This window comes from Epinephelus lanceolatus, chromosome 16, assembly GCF_041903045.1.
Source record: "Epinephelus lanceolatus isolate andai-2023 chromosome 16, ASM4190304v1, whole genome shotgun sequence".
Lineage (NCBI taxonomy): Eukaryota > Metazoa > Chordata > Actinopteri > Perciformes > Serranidae > Epinephelus > Epinephelus lanceolatus.
The window spans coordinates 8,095,532-8,116,376 of record NC_135749.1 but is presented as its reverse complement, the minus strand read 5'-3'; the positions used below and the strand labels follow the sequence as shown (position 1 = coordinate 8,116,376).

The window sequence follows — 20,845 nt, the reverse complement described above, 5'->3', positions numbered from 1 at the left end:
TTCAGTTGCTGCATGAGAGAAATGACTTTAGGGGCTTTAGTAAACTAAATGCCACCACAATCAAAAAGCTACAAAAGCAGAGGCGCAAACTTAATAATCTTCCAAACCCTCAAATGACTCATTTCCCTGCAACAACACAACCATTAAAAGACAAACTCAGAGCCACAAACTTGCTGTATTATTTAACATTATCAAATTACAGTATTATTGCTGCTGTTACACTGACAGTTAGGATAATATCTGCCTTTCCCTTTAACAACTATACAGTTCATCACAAGGTCAGAGGAGGTGACTCCAGCTCTTTATCATCAGCCAGCTCTTTTTTTTTTAATAGAGATTTAATGTTGTACGTGGGGGACTTGTGGAGGACAGAGTTAAAAAAAGAATAGCAAAAATTGATGCAGTAGAAGCAAAGATATCCTGACTTGTTGTACCTTATATGGGTCAAGCTCCACATCAGTGTATCCTGCAGCCATAACTCAACTAATGTGTATTTTCTTTCTTTTTTTGTTTTTTTTAAACCCACCGCGCCTGGTAAATGCCAGCAGCATTCAAACTCCAAGCCCCCAGCTTGTGATGCCGGCTTTCAATTAAAAATTTGTCATGTGTGTCCAAGATATGTTAGAAACTGTATGTCACTTCGGTAATTACTTCAGACCTGGCAAAATGCCATCAGAGTCTCCAGACAGCTTTAAATCCAAATATAGAGAAAAAAATAAACTAACGTTGCAGAAAATGTGTAAAAGAAAATGTGAATTAATGCATGTTTCCATCCATTACCAATGCCATTAATTCACTGCAAAAGAAGAGGCCACAACGAGATGACATAATTAAAAGAGCACCTGTCAGACCTTTAACTTAACAATCAACGTAAAAATATGATGGATATTTCTGTTTTTTAATGTATTAATTTTAGGAATGTTACAGTCAAGGTTAAAGTGTGCATGTACGTCATGATTTATTCACTATCTCTGTTTACATTGAACTTTTTTCCTCCTAATTTTCGATCCCCACTCTGGCTTTTTTTAATTCACAAATTGAAAATGAGCATAAAAACAGAGGAATGTAAACACACTTGCAGACAACATTAAAATCAGTTTCCTGATCAGTACAGTAAAGTGATGCTGGAGTGTAAAAAAGGTGGCATGTCCCTTTAAGTAAAAGCAGAAAGTAGATTCCATTATTTGGGTTCAGTTTGCAACGTAACCCTAAGCTCAGCCATCCCAATGGACATGGGGGGAATGACGATAAAATGTGCGTTGGGCATGACGATAGTTGTTTTATCCAGTGTGATGTTAGGTAGTGAAAGATAACCGACACAGCGTCTGGGGAAATTAATCTGAAATTCCACAATACTGCCGTAAAAAGATCCGCCATTACACCAGCTTTGCATTTTAACACTGAACCAAACAACGTTGGCATAACCCTTCTCTAGTCTGTGATTTTAGATACTGTACGGCTGTTCTGGAACCAAACGAGGCATGATGTGTACAGCAACAGCTTCCGCTCGAGTGTTACTACCTCTGCTGCCGGCTGTACTCCTATTCTATGTTCAGCACAGTCGTCAGTATAAAATGTTGGCATTGTACATTTCTGCAAACCACGGATAAGTTATATTTGTATGTTTCGTACATATGATATCAACATTTCTAAAGAGATGTAGTTTAAGAGCTGAATTTGTCATCAGGAGATGGAGGGGATGGTGGATGCAGATCACTGTTCAAGACCATTTTTCTACCGGGGATAGTGACACAAAAAGCAACTATTTCAAGCCAAAACATGATTTTCCCGAACCAGTAGGGGGAGAGATCAGTCCTCAGTAACTTCAAATTCATTGTGCTGCAGTTATTTGTCTACTGATGTGTTTTGACAACCTGGTCTCACTCTGAAAGTCGTTGAATTCTGGTGCTTGGGCACTGACTTCCGGTGCTGTCCTTTCACATCGGCATGATACGCAGCTGGTCACGGTTTGTTTAACGGTGCCTGGTGCCGTCAGGGGAAACACAACAGGACATTAATTAAAGTTAAGGTGGCGGAAGTCCAAGTAGGGCAGGCAGGAGGGGTGATGGATGGGTCCAACAATACGGATTTTCATCTGGGAGGCTGGCGTCTGCTTCCTGTAAGATTGTAAAGCCAAACATTGTTCTTTTTTCCTAAACCCAACTACGCACTTTCGTTGCTGAAGAAAAAACAGCGTCAGTTCGTGGAGTTATACTGATGTAGTGCATTTATTTTGAAAGAGACTGTATGTAACAGGCAGAACTTGACACGGCGTCCCAGAATGGCACCAACCAACGCACCCAGGGTACCTTGCACATGGTATCTAGACGTGGAAAGCCCACGACCAAATGCCAATATGTGACGAAGTTGGAGTGAGAACGTGTTGGTTCTGACCAACCTCTTCAACTCAGACAATTGGAGTATATCTTATTCACTGTCTTAAAGGTTTATTGTAAATTTAACTAACTGATAAAAATGTAACCAGTGACAGGTAGGCATAGACTTTGTGTTGTGCTTGAGCAGCTTGGACATCATTTTTATCCAAACACATCCCCTCCCCTGCTTTAATATCAATGTTTGACAGTGTTTTGAAATATCCACCATTTGAGACTTCTGATCTCGCTTTTTATTGTTCTCCATTGATGAAATATTCTCTATGAAAACTTTTAAGATGATGCCATGACGAAGCATCTTTAGGCATCTAGTTTGAGGAGGAGGCACAAGTTCAACTAACCTTCAGTTACTAAAGGGACCTCTTGGCTTTGGCTCGTATCAAAGTGTGTCGCTGCTTAATCAAAGACGTTGGTCACAAGTAACAAAATCTTTTTCAGACCGTATAGCTTGTAGAACGTGTTATCTGAGGACAGGAATATTCTCTTAACTGGTTTAGACTCAGTGACAGTATGAAAAGCTCTTGTCAACAGCAGCCTGAATAAGACTTTAATGGGAACGTGGCCAGCAGCGGTGCATGCAAATGTAGCTACTGTAAGTTGCTCTGGATAAGACTGTCAACTAAATGCCAAACATGCAGAACGTCTTATCTTTATCCTTTGTGTTGCTTCTTCTTCCTACAATCTCCAATCCCATTCTATTATCCAGGTGCTGAGATGTTGGCTTGACTGTTCAAGCAAAGATAAGAGAAAAAACCCAACACACACACATCTTTATTCCTCACCTCCAAGAGGAAGGGCTCAGTCTCAGAAACTTTGCCCGTGGCGACACACTGGAATGAGGCATTCTGCCCAGCATTAACCTCCACGTCACCCAGCCGAGAGAAATGAGGCACCTTGTCTGTGGAAGGAGGACACACAAGACACACAAACAGTGATGAAAGCGGCACCATCTGGAGCTGAGCATCACTGTCCAGATATATTAAACACACAGCTGTGAATTGTAATTTATTCAGAGCCTGTACAAATACACACTCAGGCCTGGGTACAACCTCACAGACATGAGTGCGTACATATAGCACATGTATGATGAACACATGAACATACAGTATTGATACAAACCTTGCAAAAACATTCATCTAAATAAGTCAGTAAAACTTTTATGAACTTAGTAATTTTAAAATATTGGCTTTTTGTAATCAAACTGAATCATCTCTCCCCCAGCAGCAAAACGCTAGCATTAAAAAATATACATCATAAGGCTGCATGAGACTAAATAACTTATCAACACAGACATTTTTTAAAGATTACACACACACACACACACACACACACACACACACAGACATTCTCCATTCAGTTTGACAGAGACGCAGTTGCCTACAATCACAGAGAGACGCTGTTTTTCTGCAGCATCAAATACTGTACTCCTCCAGCATTTATTAAGAAGCTTCTAAATCTAGAGTCTGAATTACATTGTTATTTAAACCCCGATCAAAAACACAAGTGAATCCCTATTATGTGTTTCTAGGGCAGCGTGTTATTACTTTATAATACATCTCACTAAAATATAAAACAACGAAAGCTGGGCTAATTTTATCAAATGACTCGACTGAATGGGCTTTAAGACGTGCATAAGGAATGCGTCTGCTGGGATGCATTGCTTTTATCAAATGACATACCATGCAGTTAGTCACAGCAGTCTCTGTCCGTAGTCACATACAGCATTACATTTGTTTACTGTAATGCGCGCAACACCATATGGTAGCCCACGGAGTCGTGATACATCCACAGTGTCACCGTTTAACACAGTGCAGCATATTTTCAGCTTATTTCTTTAAGGCTTCCTGTGGAGATTTCTTCAACACATTTCAGTTTACATTTGGTTTTTCTCACCACAACATACTGTTGTTTTCTTTAAGGTCTAACAAACAAGTTGAGTGCATTTCCTCGCTCATAAAATATATAGAAATAGGATGTTTGGAATATTTTTTCAACATTGTTTACATCCATGTTTGCTGGCTAGCAGTCCTCCTCTTCCCTGCCTTTTATTGGTACATATGGAAGTTTTTATTGGACTTTATTATTTGAACTTATGCAATAGTACAAAATAAAATGAACAAATAAATTATGATGGATAAACATAAGACTATTTACCAGCCTCAACATTAAAGTGATAAATACATAAATGCATCAGTAGTTTTATTTGATCTTAAATGGGCCATTCTGCATGATGAGTACTTTTACTTCTTGTTTCTCTTGTACTTTTACCTGAGTAAAAGGTCTGAGTACTTCTTCCACCACTGCAACCCTGTGTCAATTAGTCTATTAGCTCAATGCTAACACATAATGGGAATTACCATTAACTCGCTACTGAAAACTAGCATTGCAGTAATATCAAACTTACAAATGATCAAGTGTTGTTTCAAATGCTTAACATAAAAAGAAATATGTGCTCATACTTAGTAACATAAATTCCCCATGCTCTCTAGAAACGAACTAGCCTACTTGCTACAGTTATCTCATATGAGGGACACTTGATTGACCCACTGCAGTTTGCGTACAGGTCCAAGAGGGGGGTCCAGGACGCCACCATAACTTTGTTAAATCACATCTACAAGCACCTTGAGAGCTCTAACAATCATGTTAGATTGATGTTTGTTGACTTTTCATCTGCCTTCAATACTATTCAGCCTCATCTACTAATCCAGAGACTGATGAACAACTTTGGTCTGGAAGGCATTATTGTTGGCTGGATTTTGGATTTTCTGACTTGCAGAACACAAAGAGTCAGAGTTAATGGTCAACTCTCTGATCTATCTGTATCATCTACTGGCTTACCTCAAGGATGCGTCCTCTCTCCTCTGCTGTACATGCTGTACAAAAATGACTGTTGTAGCACCTTTGAAAACTGCCATTTATTGAAGTTCGCTGGCGACACGGTCATAGTGAGCCTGCTGAATAACTTTGAAACTTCACATGGTCCTGTGGTTGATTATTTCTTAAAATGGTGTCAGGAATCTTTTTTATCTTTGAATGTTTTGAAGACAAAGGATATGTGTGTTGATCTTAGACATGTGCAGCCCTCATCTCCTGACTTCACAGTGATTGATGGTCAGGCAGTTGAAACTGTAGAGTCCTGTAAGTACTTAGGCACTATTCTTGACAACAAGCTGACATTCGAGAAAAATACGGACTCGATTTATAAGAAAAGTCAGCAGCGTCTTTTTTGTCTTAGAAAACTTGCTAAATTCCAGGTTGACTGTACCCTGATGACTATGCTTTATCGTACTTTTATTGAGTCTGTGATCACGTTTTCTTTTATCTGTTGGTTTCAGTCCTTGAGGGTAAAAGAGAGAAATCTACTAAACAAGGTTGTTAGTTAGTTTGTAGTAAAATCACCAGGTCTGCACAGGAAACTTTACAGGACCTTTACAACACACAGCTGATTAAGAAAGCAAACTCCATCTTGTCCAACTGCTCTCATCCTCTACACCAACAGTTTCAGTTTTTACCATCAGGTTCACTGCTCAGACTCCCACTTGCTAAAACGAACAGATACAAGCACTCCTTTGTTCCTTCCGCTGTCTCTCTTCTTAACGCCAGGAGGAAAAGTTACAGTAGCTTATTCAATAGTGTGGAATATCTAAATCTTTTTTAACTTGAGTTTGAGTGAGTACTTATTTGGCTTGTCCACAATGTGTTTATTATGCTGTGTGTATTTGTGTATCTTTGTACTTTGTGTTGCTCCCACTTGCTGTGAAACTAATTGCCCCACTGGGGACAAGTAAAGCAATTGATTGATTGATTGATTGATTGATTGATTGATTGGAATGTCGCCACCTGCTGGTGTGGCGAGTAACTGCACCTCACACATATTGTTTCCCAGATCCTGCTGTGGTAGGAATCGGACAAAATTATGCAAATACATGTAGATGGCGAAATATTTTTGGATCATGGTACACATTTGTAGATTGGCCTGCGTGGGTTACAAATAATAAAGTCCAATAAAAACATATGTTACCACCAACAGCTGTTATTCAGTGTAATAGCATGAAACAGAACATGGGCTAATGGTGCTGGTGCAGTTGGTAGAACATGAGATACAAACAAAACTGGGGTTCACTTATAAAAACATCACCTCACAGTGCCTCCAGTGATGAAATCAAAGTTACTGCTGTGTGGTTGTATGTCTCCGCAAAGTAGTCAAGCTGCAGTTACAGTTTACATCCATGTCTGTCAATGTAGACATCATTAATTAATGTTACCAATTCAGTATCTGACCAATAGCCCTTTTCGACTGGCATGGACTGGCTTGGTTTGGGCCGTCAGCCCAGCACAGCAGTTTGTATTTCCATCACAACAGGGCTACCTTCTTGAAGGTGAGTCTTAAACTGATGACAGCTTGTCTTGATCGATGACGTTTAGAAGCAGTGGGTTGATCCACAGCTAAAGTTCCCTGTTATTTTTGCTGCATGTGTTTTTCCACAGCAGGGCAGGTAAAAGAAGTTTGCCTGTTGGAGGTGAGCTGTTTGCAGAGGTGCAGGAAGAGCCTGTTGACTGCAGCTCTTCATCAACATCTCACTGTGGCTGTTTCTGCTTTTACAGTACTTTCCTTCCTGAAGTTGCGAACAAAGTCCAGCTAATTCAGTAATAACACCTCTTTTCCTATTGATTCTTCACAATAAAAGTCCCCCGTTATTTTGTTAGGTAACATCTTCTGAGGAAAGGAAATGCTGAGTTTTCGAGCAGCAACTCCACACAACTTCTAATACAGCTGATAGCGAACATGAAACAGTAAAATGAAGCAGATATCTAAAGTAAAAACAGGAAGCAGGAGAGAAACTAAACTCAAAACCACACAGATTCAGTTAGAAGCTACAGATGTACTGAGTGCTGAACACAGCGACTTTTAAAGACGCCTTTCTCTCTGGTCTGCAGACAGAGGTCAGTAGAGTCTTGCAACACACACTCTGTGGTCGGTGAGATGTCACTGGTTCCCGCTTAAGGGTGGGTGGCCCAGCTTTTGGACCTACTCCTGAGAAGGTCAATCTCCAGAGTGGCTTGGTGTGGCAATGCGTGTCAAAACGGATATTGGAAACGTAAATCGGCGAGGCTTGGCTTTACTCAGTGTGACAATGGAAAAAGGGTACAAATGTCTCCCAGTCTGTTCCTGAGTGTTTAATAATGGACAGAAAAGTGTTTTTGCAGATGATGTCACAGTGAAGCTGACCTTTGACGATTTGGATATAAAATGTCGTCACTTCATCATTTTATCCTCGTAGACATTTGCGGGAAAGTTTGTCATATAACTAAGAATTCTTGAGTTATGTCCCAAAAACAAAATCTATCTCTCTTCATTGTTGAGTCTAAGTGGACATTTGCTGAACAAAGTCCCTCAAGGTGTTCTTGAGATATCGTGATTATGAAACAACCTGAAACATAATGCCTCCGGTCACGGCGATCGCTAGTACCTTTAATGGGGAGAATTAAAATAATCTTCACAAAATTGTCCTTCAAATACCTTTTTTTTTTATTCAATTATTCTCAAAATCATATATACAGCATGTACATCCGATTTGCTCTCCTGTCCTTCAGTCTAATTCAGTGCATGTCAGTTCCATTTATTCTGATTCTGCTGCAGATCTGCTGCTATGCGGCCCCGCCTCTTAGAAATTACATTCATATACAACTAATTTGAAAGAGCAAATATGTTTGAGGGAAATATAGTGCTGAGTGAAACATGTTTTCTATTAACATAATGAGGAAATGTTGCTAATTAGTAAAATGTTCACTGACAACGTGTTTTGTTTGTTTCTGCCGAAGTAAACAAACAAATTATCACCTTTTTTATAGCCATTAGACTGAAATCACAGTCTTCCCTATACCCTTAACCAAAGTGCTTTTGTTGCCTGAACCTAACCACAGACAGAACATATACAGCATAGTGCATAAATGTAGTGTTTCATTAACCGAAAGAAATGTTGTCTCTGAACATAATTCGGGCAGCAATTACATCGTCCCCACAGCAATTTTAAAAACAACTGACTAATATACAAATGCAACGTCTAGGAGACGGGGTTGTGCCATGTTGTTGCCAGATCAAAGTAGCAAGGGATCATTTTCATTGTGTTGTCATTTCCAGCTATGTTCTGATCTCCACGCGAGTCGCAGAGCATAGAGATGCTATAGAGTTTGTGTGTGTTTATCATTAATACATCAGTCTGACATTATGATTTGTGTTACTGCAATGCAGACAAAAACATTTCACTGCGTCTGACAAGCAGATACACCAGTGATACTCGAGGTTGTTTTTTTAACCAGCTCCTCGTAAAGCCCTTGAAAATGTCTCAGTGAGTTTCAGTCTTCAAAATCTGATACCATAAAAATATTTTTTAAAAAGCAGGTGATTTAGATAACAACAGATCTTTTAGAAAGCAGACATTCTGACTTTGCATCGCAGGGAAAGCACAATTGTTAGTAATAACATCAAGGATGATGCCATCGCTGTGTGACAGTCAGTAAGCATGCACAGCACAGGAACCTGAAACTGAAGCTCATTGTATTATTTACACCTGTGCTTTCCCTGCTGTATGTGACAATGTGTCAGAGCGTCTTGGCTCACCAGTAAGGTCGCTATAAAGCATCAGCTATTTGCTGTAGAAAAAGTGCTGCCCTTTCCTCATCACTGTGCACCTAATTTTAAGTGGCACTTAAGTGCCTCAGTTGGCTTTACGTCAAGATTTAAAATTCATTACATTATCTAAAAGGTATTGTGGTCCTCACTGTATCTAGCAATTATCTCTGTAGTACTGGTATATTTTATCTCTAACCCTCCAACATTTGCATTAACCTAAAAGTTGGCACATAGTTTATCACGTACCCACTCTCTCTGTTCTCACATGAGACAAAAGTTTAACTGAGACAAGTTTTGAAGAGGAGGCTATAGTGCTCTTAGTTTTGGACCACAGCTGACATTAATTATATTTTGTGCTGATAAATAATAGAAATAAATGAGAATTTTAAAACAGTCCCTGCTTCTCAATTAGTTTTAAAAAAAATGTCTGACTAAGCATTAGGCCTATACAACACAAAAACTTTACAAAATTAATGTTACTAAAGTCTAAACAAAAGTCTACGACTGAGATAAAGTTTTTTTTCTACCAGATATCATACCTGTATCATAAACCTTTGTTTGCCACAGAGGTTATTTCCAGCAATAAATCAAAATCCAATGGAAAAATTCTATCAGCTTTTTGAGGAGGGAACAAGTGTGATGCGTCCTCCCACAGGCACTCCATTGGTCTATAGTTGATGTGAGTGTTGGAGGGTTAAAACCATATTTTAATAGCTCAGTTTACTGGCAAATGTCACTTCATGCTAACCCTAGCAGACAGCAAATGATATTTTGCTATAAAAGAAGCACAAATTTTATATTGTGTAACAACACCCACTCCCTACATAATGTGAATGTGTTAGTGCCAAGTCAGCACCGTCTTTTCTAAATTGGCTGATTTATTTTTCAAGTGTATTTAAAAACAATAACCATCAGCTTCATCAAATAGTGGATAGCTTGCTTATTTACCTTTCCACCCTCACTAGTTTAGAGGAAAGTAATAAACAGGCCTCAGCTGCAAAAATATTGTGTTGTAATATCAGTGACATTTGTTCAAGTGTGATCTTTAAATGCATATATATATATACAGGAGGTGCCAGGCTGTTGTGGCTGTGTATGGTTCTTATATACGCTACTGAGGCTCCTGTTTGTTAAACGGATAAACTCTTTAATTGCCAATATGTCTTTCTTCAGACTTCAATCATCCAATCCACCAAACAAGAGTCAAGAGCAAAAAAAAAAAGCTGTTTGGCATTGGCAGAGAAGATTTGGCAAATTTTTCATGGGTGCAACCCACGTACTCAGCTCTGCTGCTCATCCCACAAATGCATGTTCCTTACAAATGTGGCACCATTTAAAAGGGAAATAAACAGGCTTTACAACGGTATAAGATTTATTGCCAAGAAGCATTTTTACAACAAAGAAACAATCTACCACACACAGATTTCCTTACTTTTTGTGCTAAGTTTATATATATTAAATAAACTACAAAATTAAAACTGAAGTTCTAACTAAGGCAGAGGTAAATGTTCTACTGTTTTCAGTCTCCCTCTCTGTTTGGGAGTTAAAATTTTAACAGATAGCGACAATTTACCATAAAACTTCAATTAATAGCCTCAGCTGTTATTTGCTTCAGTCATTGAAATCAACAGGTGTACATTCGGGACAGGCCTTTCATTCCTTTCACACAAAACTGTTGCTCAGCAAAGGTCAGGAAATACAATCAAATTGTTTATTCAAACCAGTGTGAATATTACTTGCTTAAAAATTAGGCTTCAGATAATCTATTTATTATGATTAATTAATTTGATTGAGCTCAGACAGACAGAGCATCAGAGACAGAATGAGTTACAGCACCCATTATACCGACACAACACCACTCTATCCTGTAAAAAACAATCCTCACAACTTGGATTAATTTTTATGAAAAACCCTTTTGATTCTTTTGATCGTAGGACAGATTAAAAAAATACGAATAACTTACAGGGTAATAGAGGAATTGACACATACTTTGAGGTAGCCAACAACCTGGTTTTATACATCTGAAGAAATTCTATTAAAAGAAAATAAACTGCTTGGCAACCAGACCAGGCCTCTAATTGAGACAGGTGTTTATTTGTCAAAATGTACAGCCACACTGGGCTAGTAAAAAGGACGAGGCTTTTTACTGATGTTTTATGGTAGTTACTAGCGGATGTTATTTTATGCAAACGCTAGCTATCAGACAGCAACATGTGTTTTGCTTTAAAGTAGCATAAAATTAACATTTCACCATCTGCTTCCTACATAACATGAACATGTTTATTATGTGGCCAAAAACCAAGACAATCGGCCAAAGCTTTCAACAGACAGCTAGCTCACTGATCGTTCCAACTTCAGTAAGTAATTACTATAGTAATAGTCATGTACCGTGAAAATACTGGTAATCTGGGATATTGTCTGCCCATGGGCTATTTTAAGAATATATCTATAAGTACGTCTAATTTTACTTGTGTCATATAAATCCGGTGCTTTCCTGTCGATGCTTGTTCCCTGCAGGTTGTCAGAAGACATTGTGGTAAAGTGTAACAAAAGTCAACTCTTTAAAAAATGATTGCACTAAGCAGATTTTGGATTAAATAGATTATAAAACGTGACAGTTTGAAAGCTAAGAGTTCTGTTTATCTATCCATAGTACAGAAGCATCATTTACTACACTTTCACCAATAAACCTGAACCTCCTGAGCAGCTTTTAAACAATGAAAACAATGGGAACAATGGGAACATGGCCACCTTATAAAATACAGTAATATAAAACCATACTAATAGAAATGCAATGTTCTGGTTTTACATGGTGAGTTACAGCCTCCTACTGTACACCACACGGGAATGATTTTTCAGGCAATGAAACAAAGTGATAAAAATATAATGAGAAAATAATAACCTCCATCATATAGGAGGAAGAAGCACAGTGATCACAGTGTGGAGCTCCTGCTGTGGTGTAAATAGGACATGTTCTGGGTAAACTGTTTCTGCAGGACACCAATGATGCAGAGACTGACACCTTTCACACAACACACACTTTCATCTGTGGTTTCCACAGTAACCAGCAGTAACATCTGGCTGAGGATGGGTCAATATAACTTGAGTCTCACATTTTAGCAATTGCTCATTTTCACTTCCCTCTCTGCAGCCCTTTTTTTGCTCTCTGACCAATAAGCAGAGCGAGGAAGCTCTGCAAACAAACTCCCTCGGGTGCATATATCAAACAACACCTAACTCATTCCACGAGTATAAACCTTGTATGTATTAAACTCTGCAGACCAGAAGCAAAGCTGAAGTGAGACCTAGCAAAGTAAACTCCCTGTCAACATTTGTTGCGGTGCCAGAGAGAGGAAACAAGCATAAACTTTCAAGTCATCTTTTAAAGACGGGCATTCACAGCCCCAATTATAGGAGAAGTCATTTGAGGATGAGGCAGTTGCATTAACAGTTACTGAGGAAAAAAAAAAGTAATTTAAAATCTAAAAGCCCGGCACTGTGGATGTGTGACCTGTCTAGCCTCAATTAATACGGCTAAACATAAATATAGGCAAGGTAATTTGAGTCTCAGATGCATTCTAGCTGTCTTAGATGTTGGCTCTCGAAATTAGTAATGCTGCCTCTTATTCTTGATGCAGGACAGATTGGTTTTGACTGAAACACAGGTTTGGAATAAAGATACAGGCTCTGGAGGAAAAACACCACAAATGTCAAATGAGTGGGAAAGCAAACTGAATAGCAGTTGCCTTCGACTTGAAGCTTTCCTAAGGGGGCGTACCATTATTCTTGCTACCGGTGGGAACATTGATGCCAGTTAACCCATATTTACTTAGATCTCTGTGTGACTGTGTGTGGTTTTAAGGGCTGTTATGGGCGACTATTCCTGCAGCTACACCAGCTGCTACAAAAGAACATGTGATTGTGCACATGTATGCTTTTCCTGTACTTGGCATTTGCTTGTGTATGAGTAGATGATTGTACATATGTGTATTTATTGTGTATATATAAAGCAGCCCCTGGCAGAAAAAACAGCCCCTAATATGAGTTTATAGGCATGCGGTGGGTCCGCCATCTGCAACAAGGCTAAACCCAGTCTGACTCATGTATCGAGGGGCCCTGGCAACACTACGTAACCAAAAGCCCCATCCATAATCACCATGGAAACACATCCTGCTCCATTGAGGATAGGGTGACAGAGGGCAAGTGGCAAACTTTGAGATGAGTAAAAAAGGTACAAAAAATTTAAAAAAGATTTGCGCTGGTTTTAGAGAGATCCTCTGTCTGCTTCCCAGTGAGGATTCAATGATTAATAACGCGTGGCCTGTCTGATTTTTCAGTAGAGCCAGAGAAGGATATTTGAATTTCATGAGCTAATGAATACCCTACATTATCATTCATTAACATTTTCTCACATTTATGCGGCTACAAAACAATAGTACTGTTCTCACAGAAGGCCAGTGGAGAGCAAAGCAGCAAGGTTTGACAGAAATACAAGGTTACTGAACAACAATGACAGTATTGTTGGATATAAGCTGCATATTTGACAGATTACAATGCTTGAAACTGCATGTATATAGTTTTTTTTTTTTTTTTTTTTGTGGCGGTGGTAGCACACTGGGGCAGCAGAACAAGCTATAAACAAAGCATAGTTACATTGCAGTTACATTAGCCCAAAACCTTTCTGGCAATATGATAACCTTAAAGGGATAGTGCACCCAAAAATGAAAATTCAGCCATTATCTACTCACCCATATGCCGATGGAGGCTCAGGTGAAGTTTTAGAGTCCTCACATCCCTTGCGGAGATCGGCGGGTGGAGCGGCCAGCACACCTAATGGCAGACGGCGCCCCAGACTAACGTCCAAGAACACAAAATTGAATCCACAAAGTATCTCCATACTGCTCATCCATAGTGATTCAAGTGTCCTGAAGCCCCAACATAAAAAGATGTTTCGAAAAACATCATATGAACTCTGTTTTTAGCCTCACTGTAGCCTGCAGCTCTGACTGCTTCTCTGTGCTCCGCGCTCACGTGTGCACACTTGCACAAGACCAGCGAAAGCATGAGCTTTGCTCACCCGTGTTTACATCACGTGACATGTGCACCGCAGGGGGAGACAGCAGTAACCACAGAGCTAAAAGATAATTTGCACTACGGTCTTTCAGCAAAGGACAGCCCAACATGTCTGAAGACTTTGAAATTGAGGAGGAACAGCATTTCTTTGTTGAGCCGTATTTGTTTGAGCCCGAGTATACGGACGCTGAACTCAGGCTACTGGACGAAGCAGCCGCCGCAGCTCATGAGCCTAACCCTCAGCCAGCCGCAGAATACCGGAGTCGAGCACTGGAAACCTGGTGGTGTAGTTGTTTCAAATGCAAAGCAATGCCAACGGATGAGGAAAGTCTTTGCTGCTCAGACTGGGAATTGGCGATGCCTGCACTTGAGAATCTGGACATCAGTACTGACGAGACTGCTGCTCTTCAGAGACCGTGCATCACCGATCACCCTGAGCGTGCGCACGTGAGCGCGGAGCACAGAGAAGCAGTCAGAGCTACAGGCTACAGTGAGGCTAAAAACAGAGTTCATATGATGTTTTTCGAAACAACTTTATGTCGGGGCTGCAGCACACTTGGATCACTACAGATGAGCAGTATGGAGATATTTGGGGATTCAATTTTGTGTTCTTGGACGTTAGTCTGGGGCGCCATCTACCATTAGGTGTGCTGGCCGCTCCCCCCACTGATCTTTGCAAGGGATGTGAGGACTCTAAAACTTCACCTGGGCCTCCGTCAGCATATAGGTGAGTAGATAATGGCTGAATTTTTATTTTTGGGTGCACTATCCCTTTAAGTCTAAAATGCATTCTCATTTGGCCTTGGAGAAAAATGGGTCTCTAGCTGCAGGAAGCTCCATTATGTTCACCAGACTGCAGACTCTGCCTGTCTGACAAATTTAAAATGTTCCGTTGTTGCTCGTGCCTGCCTGTGATCTCGATTGTTTGGTTTAAGTAAAGTGAGCATAAAACCCAGTCCAGACTGTCTAAAGTCAGTCTTTTGCTTGCCTTGACATTCTGACAAAATCAAACATTAGCATACGTTTTAGTCTTGGCTCATGCAAATACTGAAGTTTAATGACATAACCATTGTTAACAACTAATAGCTGCACTCTCTCCAGCACCAAACAGGAAGTAGCAAACCTGGAAGGCAGTAAAAATGGAGGGGACTCTGGGAAGGCACAAGAACATGAACAAAGACGAAAGAAATCTTATCATATTTTTGGAGAAATGAAAGAGTGATTCCAGAGAGAAGCAGACAGAGGGGTCTGTGTTTGAAGGATATATCCAGGATGTCAAACTGACTCAGCAGCAACAACAGGTTAAAAAGACAAAGATAGTTAGAAGCTAAAGCCGAACTATAGGCTACAGATCACAGTGTAATAGTGAACCACCACATCACTGCTGATCGCCACACAAGACAATGACTATAAAGGGAAACTCTGCTGATACTGAACCAGCTGTGTGGCATCGCAGTGTGTGCAGATGAACTGTGTCTGACTTCCTGCCTGGACCTCTGCTACCACAGGGAGCTGCGGGGGAAGTCAAACAGCGTTCATTCGCGCACACTGTGATGACACACAGCTGGTTGAATATCCGCAAAGTTTCCCTGCTTCCCTTCACTGGTTCCTGTACAGCAGGGTCGGTCTTTGTTTCACTGTTATAATCATTACAAAGCAAAAGCAGCATGTGTATACATTCAGTAGGCTATATCTTCAGTAGCTAGCTAGCTAACCCTACACTTTTCAGGGTTTGATTTTGGTTTTGGAACAGGGAAGAAACGTATATCTTTTTCCAACCTCTCCAGGTAACGAGTATCATTAATACACAACGTGCCCCAGGCACAACATTTAGCTGCAAATCCACAAAACCAGCCTGAAAATAAAGGAAATCTGAAACGACTGCATTGGAGTTAATGGAGCACAGCTGTGTTGTTGTCAGACCCCGGTCTGAGCCGGCCAATTGCGCATTGACACCTTTTCTCTCGTGTTTCTGGAGTTTTGTGTTTTTGCAGACACGTAAGAAACTGTTTATATGTCATTTATTTTAAAGGGAGTTTGGCATAATATTTTCTACCTGGAGCAGGATGGGAAATAATCTCTGTGAGAGGATATCAGACTTTATTCTTTTCAAAGTCTTCTAGTGCACGTCAGGAAAGAACTGCAGAGGTTATGAATAATTCTTTGTTGATTCGTCAAAACAAGCAACATCTTTCTCGTAAGCCATAATAGTCTCATCCATTGCTCATGTACAAATACTCATTATTGCTACCCTAACATATTATTTGAGCAAATATGTGCTGTGAAACCCTTAAACATTAGATTTCAGCTTTACATTCCTGTCACTGGAAATTAAATTAGACCACCATGATGCAATAAAACCCCTCACTGAAACAAGTGCATCTCAGCACACAGACATCAACTAATAATGATGGCACCAAAAACATTTAATCATCTATAAATGTGTGGAGTTCTGCTATAAGGTTAATAGCAGTGACTAATTATAGAGTTGTATGTAATCAGACTCACATTAGTTGGTCAAACTGGTAATTATCAAATGGATAAACATGTTATTTAATAGAAATAAAACAGTAATGACCCACTTTTTAATTACATCATATTATTTTCTGTTCTGGCACCATGTTATCTCCTTTTGGACGTCAGCATGGGTCAGTGCAGCTTTTATAAAGACGACTGCTTCCAGGCAAGCCAATCAGATCAGATTTAGCTTTTGTCTATGGCGTCCAACAGAGCTAATCATCTTGGAAACAGCCCAGCAGTGGGGAAAAGGGTCTGTTATGATGGGTACAACATGTACACAGAGCTTGTGTACCAAAGGACTGCAGGAGGTATAATGGTAAAGAACAGGACATAATGGGACATTACTAGCACTCATAAGGCTCCAACCCACTGATATCCAAGCAATGACAAAAAAAAAAAAACTTCCAGAGAGGATCAAAGTACAACCACTAGCTGTCCTTTTCTTGCCTGTAACATCACATTAGCTTTAAAAGCACCCGGCTGGGAGCATAGCGATCAGAGGAAAAGGTCAGCCATTCTGCCCGGACAAAAGAGAAGCCTCCTGCTGTGTTATTGTGCCTGTGTCACTCGGATAGGCACCAGGTATATGTGCCTCAGTTGCCCCCCTGTCTGCAGGTTTGCCTCATAGTCTTCAATCACCTCTGGGAAAACTGTTCCTGAAGCTTCCTGGCCCGGCCTTTCAGTGTTCAGGCGGACACTTTCCCCGAGCTCAGAAAAGGTCAGCAGGTATGCTATGAGCAGTGCAGAACAGGTACTTACAACAGGGGTAATTGAGCAGCACAATGTCGTCCAAGGCAATGTAGCCCTGTCGCTCCTCGGAAATGGTCGCTTCAAAGATGACCTGTGGAGACAGTGGATAAATTAAATGACTACAGACCATTACATCTTGAGTGGCAAGTAGACTGACAAAGTAGGAAATGGGAGGGATGGAGTCCAAAGGCCTGTCAAGAACAGACATGCACAGATATTCCATTAATTCCACCATACATTTAGAGGCTCTGCTGTAAAACCTGGAATTGCTATTTAAATGGTAATCTGGAAGGTTCCTTGCATTTCTGGTCCAGTGTGTTTTGTGATATTTGTTCAAACACAGTATTCTAATAGCAGCTAAATCAGAATTTATTAACTGAACCTTTTCATCTCTCTGAAACACCAACAGGGAAATATCAGGATTTGGAATAAGCCCCTCAGAATCAAAAAAGAGTGTTCTGGAGAGCCACTATTTTGTCCCAAAAGAAAGTCATGAGTCATACAGGGAAAAACATTATCATAGAGGAAGCATAGATTTCTGCACCAACACTGGCCTGAACAGATCTGAGTGCGAGGCAGCCACCTGACAGTTTGTGGTTTCAGCTGTGAGTAGTGATTGCAGTGATGTCTCAGTGGTCATAAATAGCTTGGATTGTTGGATATACTGTGTGCTTAAACCTATACTCCCAAGGTAGATATGAAAATAAACATTTGCAATTCAATTTTCTGGCAATAAAAAAAATTGCTTGTCTAAATGCAAATCTCAATGGCTATCTGCAGTATCCCAATCATCAACCAGAGCTTGACCAAACTAAATCTTAAAGGGACAGTTCACCTCAAAATCTAAACGACATTTTTGTTCTTACTTGTAGTGCTATTTATCAATCTCGATTGTTTTGGTCACAGTTTGAGATATCAGCCGTCGAGATGTCTGTTGTCTTTCTAATGTAATGGAACAAGACGGCACTGAAAGCGCCAGAAAATGGATTTGAAAAACCAATACATTCTCACTCCAACCTCGTCACATATCAACGTTTGGTCATGGACCTTTCACGTCCAGATATAATGTGAAAGGTACCCTGGGTGCGTTGGTTGTTGACGTTCTGGAATGCTGTGTCTGTTCGTTTTCACAGAAAATTTACCATTTACATACAGTCTCTTTAATAAACACACTACATCGGTACAAAATGCAAATTGACGTGGTTAGGTTTAGGAAAAAAAGAACAGGGTTTGGCTTTATAATCTTATAGGATGCAAACACGGCTCTCCAAAGTGAAGGTCGGTGTTTGTTGGACCCATCCACCACCCTTCCTGCCCACCCTACTCGGACTTTTGCCGCCTAAACTCTTATTCTTGTCCTGCTGTGTTTCACACTGATTCCGCCGAGTGCTGTCGAACTATAACGGCAACAAGCTGCGTATCATGCCGACGTTAAAGGATGGCTTCTACAGTGTCTGATGCTGCAAGTCACTGCCCAAGCACCAGATTTTTACTGGGTTGGATAAACTCAAAAGCAATGTCTCTTTCCAGAAATCATGACCTAGTTACTCAAGATAATTCACAGACCTTGTTGTGAGAACTTTAAAGTAGGAACTATTTTCTTCCTACTGAACACACACCAGACATGTCACCATGCAGAAGGAAGTGTGCATCTACTGCTAACTCACCTAGCACCACTGAGCTAGCTAACATCACGGCTCAGTCGAGGAGGACGCCATTGATCTTTACATCTAGCAGTCATGAGCACAAGCCTCTCTTCATGAGTAGATGCACACTTCCTTCTGCATGGTAATTAGTTGGTAGAAAGAAAAACTCAACAGCAATGAGTGTCTCTTTTCCAGAAATCATTACCTGTATAAACTACACCAGCCAACCTTATCATCATGCAGAAGGTAGCGTGCATCTACTAATGGATGAAAGGCTCGTGCATGCGGCACGGCAAGATGTATATATTAATGGTGTCCTGCTCTGCTGAGCTGTAACATTAGCTAGCTCAGTGGTGCTAGGTGAGCTAGCAGTAGATGCACACCTCCTTCTGTGTGGTGATATGATTAGTGGGTAAGGTAGAATGATAATGAATGATAAAAGTTCTACAGATAAGAGGAAAAATATGTATTTTCCATATTGAGGTGAATTCTTTCTTTAATTTTATCCTGATGTTTCTTCCATTTTTTCCCTATCAAACATTTATTTCTTTGGTCAGGGTCGGGAGGTCTCATCCAGCTCCAAGGACAGAGGGTGGCATATACTTCATGGATAGTAGCCTGACTTGATTTGAACACCCCTTGCCTAATGGATAATCATAAGCATTCTAACCCTCAGTAAGTATCTCAGTCTTTATTAAAATTCTGCTTTCTCAAAAGGGAATTAATCAAAACGGATATTCAACACAACAAACATCAGAAAATGATTCACTACACACCACATACTATATAAAGAATTCTATGTATAGAATTAAATAGTGTGCCAGATGGATAATTAAATCTCAGAAAACTCAGGTCATCCTGTTAATTCAGTAGGCGTATATATTAGCATTTTCTTCTGCACAACTGTCTGCAAAATGCGCACAGTTAGGGACTATTGATTGTACACTACATGCTACGGCGCCTTTAGGAATAATCTGATGCTATGTAAGGTATACTGTAATAACTCTTCGCAGCACAGCCAAGGCATTTTATTAGGCAGAGTGGTAGGCTCATAACTTCGATTACAATCAATTTGCCTCTTTCTCTCAGGCTCTTTGGTGGACAGGGCTTATAAATAACTCAGAGAGCAGGTGTGTAAAGAGCTAATTCATAGCATCTTTGGTGCATTATTTTGTTAACCTGCTGTGTTGGACTGAGTTTGGGAGCCGGCACTTAATTTACTACTTGCACATTTGTTGAGAACTGCTTAATCAACTACCTCCACATATGACCGTGGGAGACCATTCCTTTTTACTTTACCACTACAAGGGTTGTTTATTTTACTGTCATATCAGCAGCACATAGGTAGAAATTAAGAAAATAAGATAACGAAGACAGTTGAAACAAAATAGTGCCATTCATCCATTCTCAATAGAGAATATGCCAGCTGAGCGCCCCCTCACTCACCTTGACATTACACACGTGAGTTTTCCTGCATATTGTCCTGCATACAGACACATTATTGATTGGTGTGGCCATATATAATGGTCACATCAACTGTAACATTTCACAGTGGTACCAAAGACCATTCTTGACAGTTTGCGTGACAAAACAATCTCAGCTCAAAGGTCAATCTGTCGACACAACACGACCAGGACCACGCGTTTGAAAGCAAATAAAAAGCTAATTAGTGGTACTATTAGTTGAGAAGATTTTGTCACGTGTGCCTCCACATTGTTTACACCCATACGGTACGTTTCTTTATGGCACATTTTTATGAGGCAATGCCCACAGCCTAGACAGAGGTTATGACCCCACTGCCCGTTATTCCTGAAATATACAGCCAACAG

The 20,845-nt window shown here is 40.2% G+C and overlaps 1 protein-coding gene across 5 annotated transcripts in view; it reads right to left on the bottom strand.

The window, feature by feature from the left end:
* ptprua (protein tyrosine phosphatase receptor type Ua) overlaps positions 1-20,845 on the bottom strand; it is a 281,709-nt gene that overhangs the window by 105,762 nt on the left and 155,102 nt on the right. For all 5 annotated transcript variants that reach the window (XM_033636998.2, XM_033636995.2, XM_078175484.1 and 2 more), the window contains exons 4-5: positions 17,380-17,461; positions 3,176-3,291 (exon numbers count right to left, since the gene is read on the bottom strand). In XM_033636998.2, the coding sequence (XP_033492889.1) occupies positions 3,176-3,291; positions 17,380-17,461 (198 nt within the window). The remainder of the gene's footprint in view (positions 1-3,175; positions 3,292-17,379; positions 17,462-20,845) is intronic.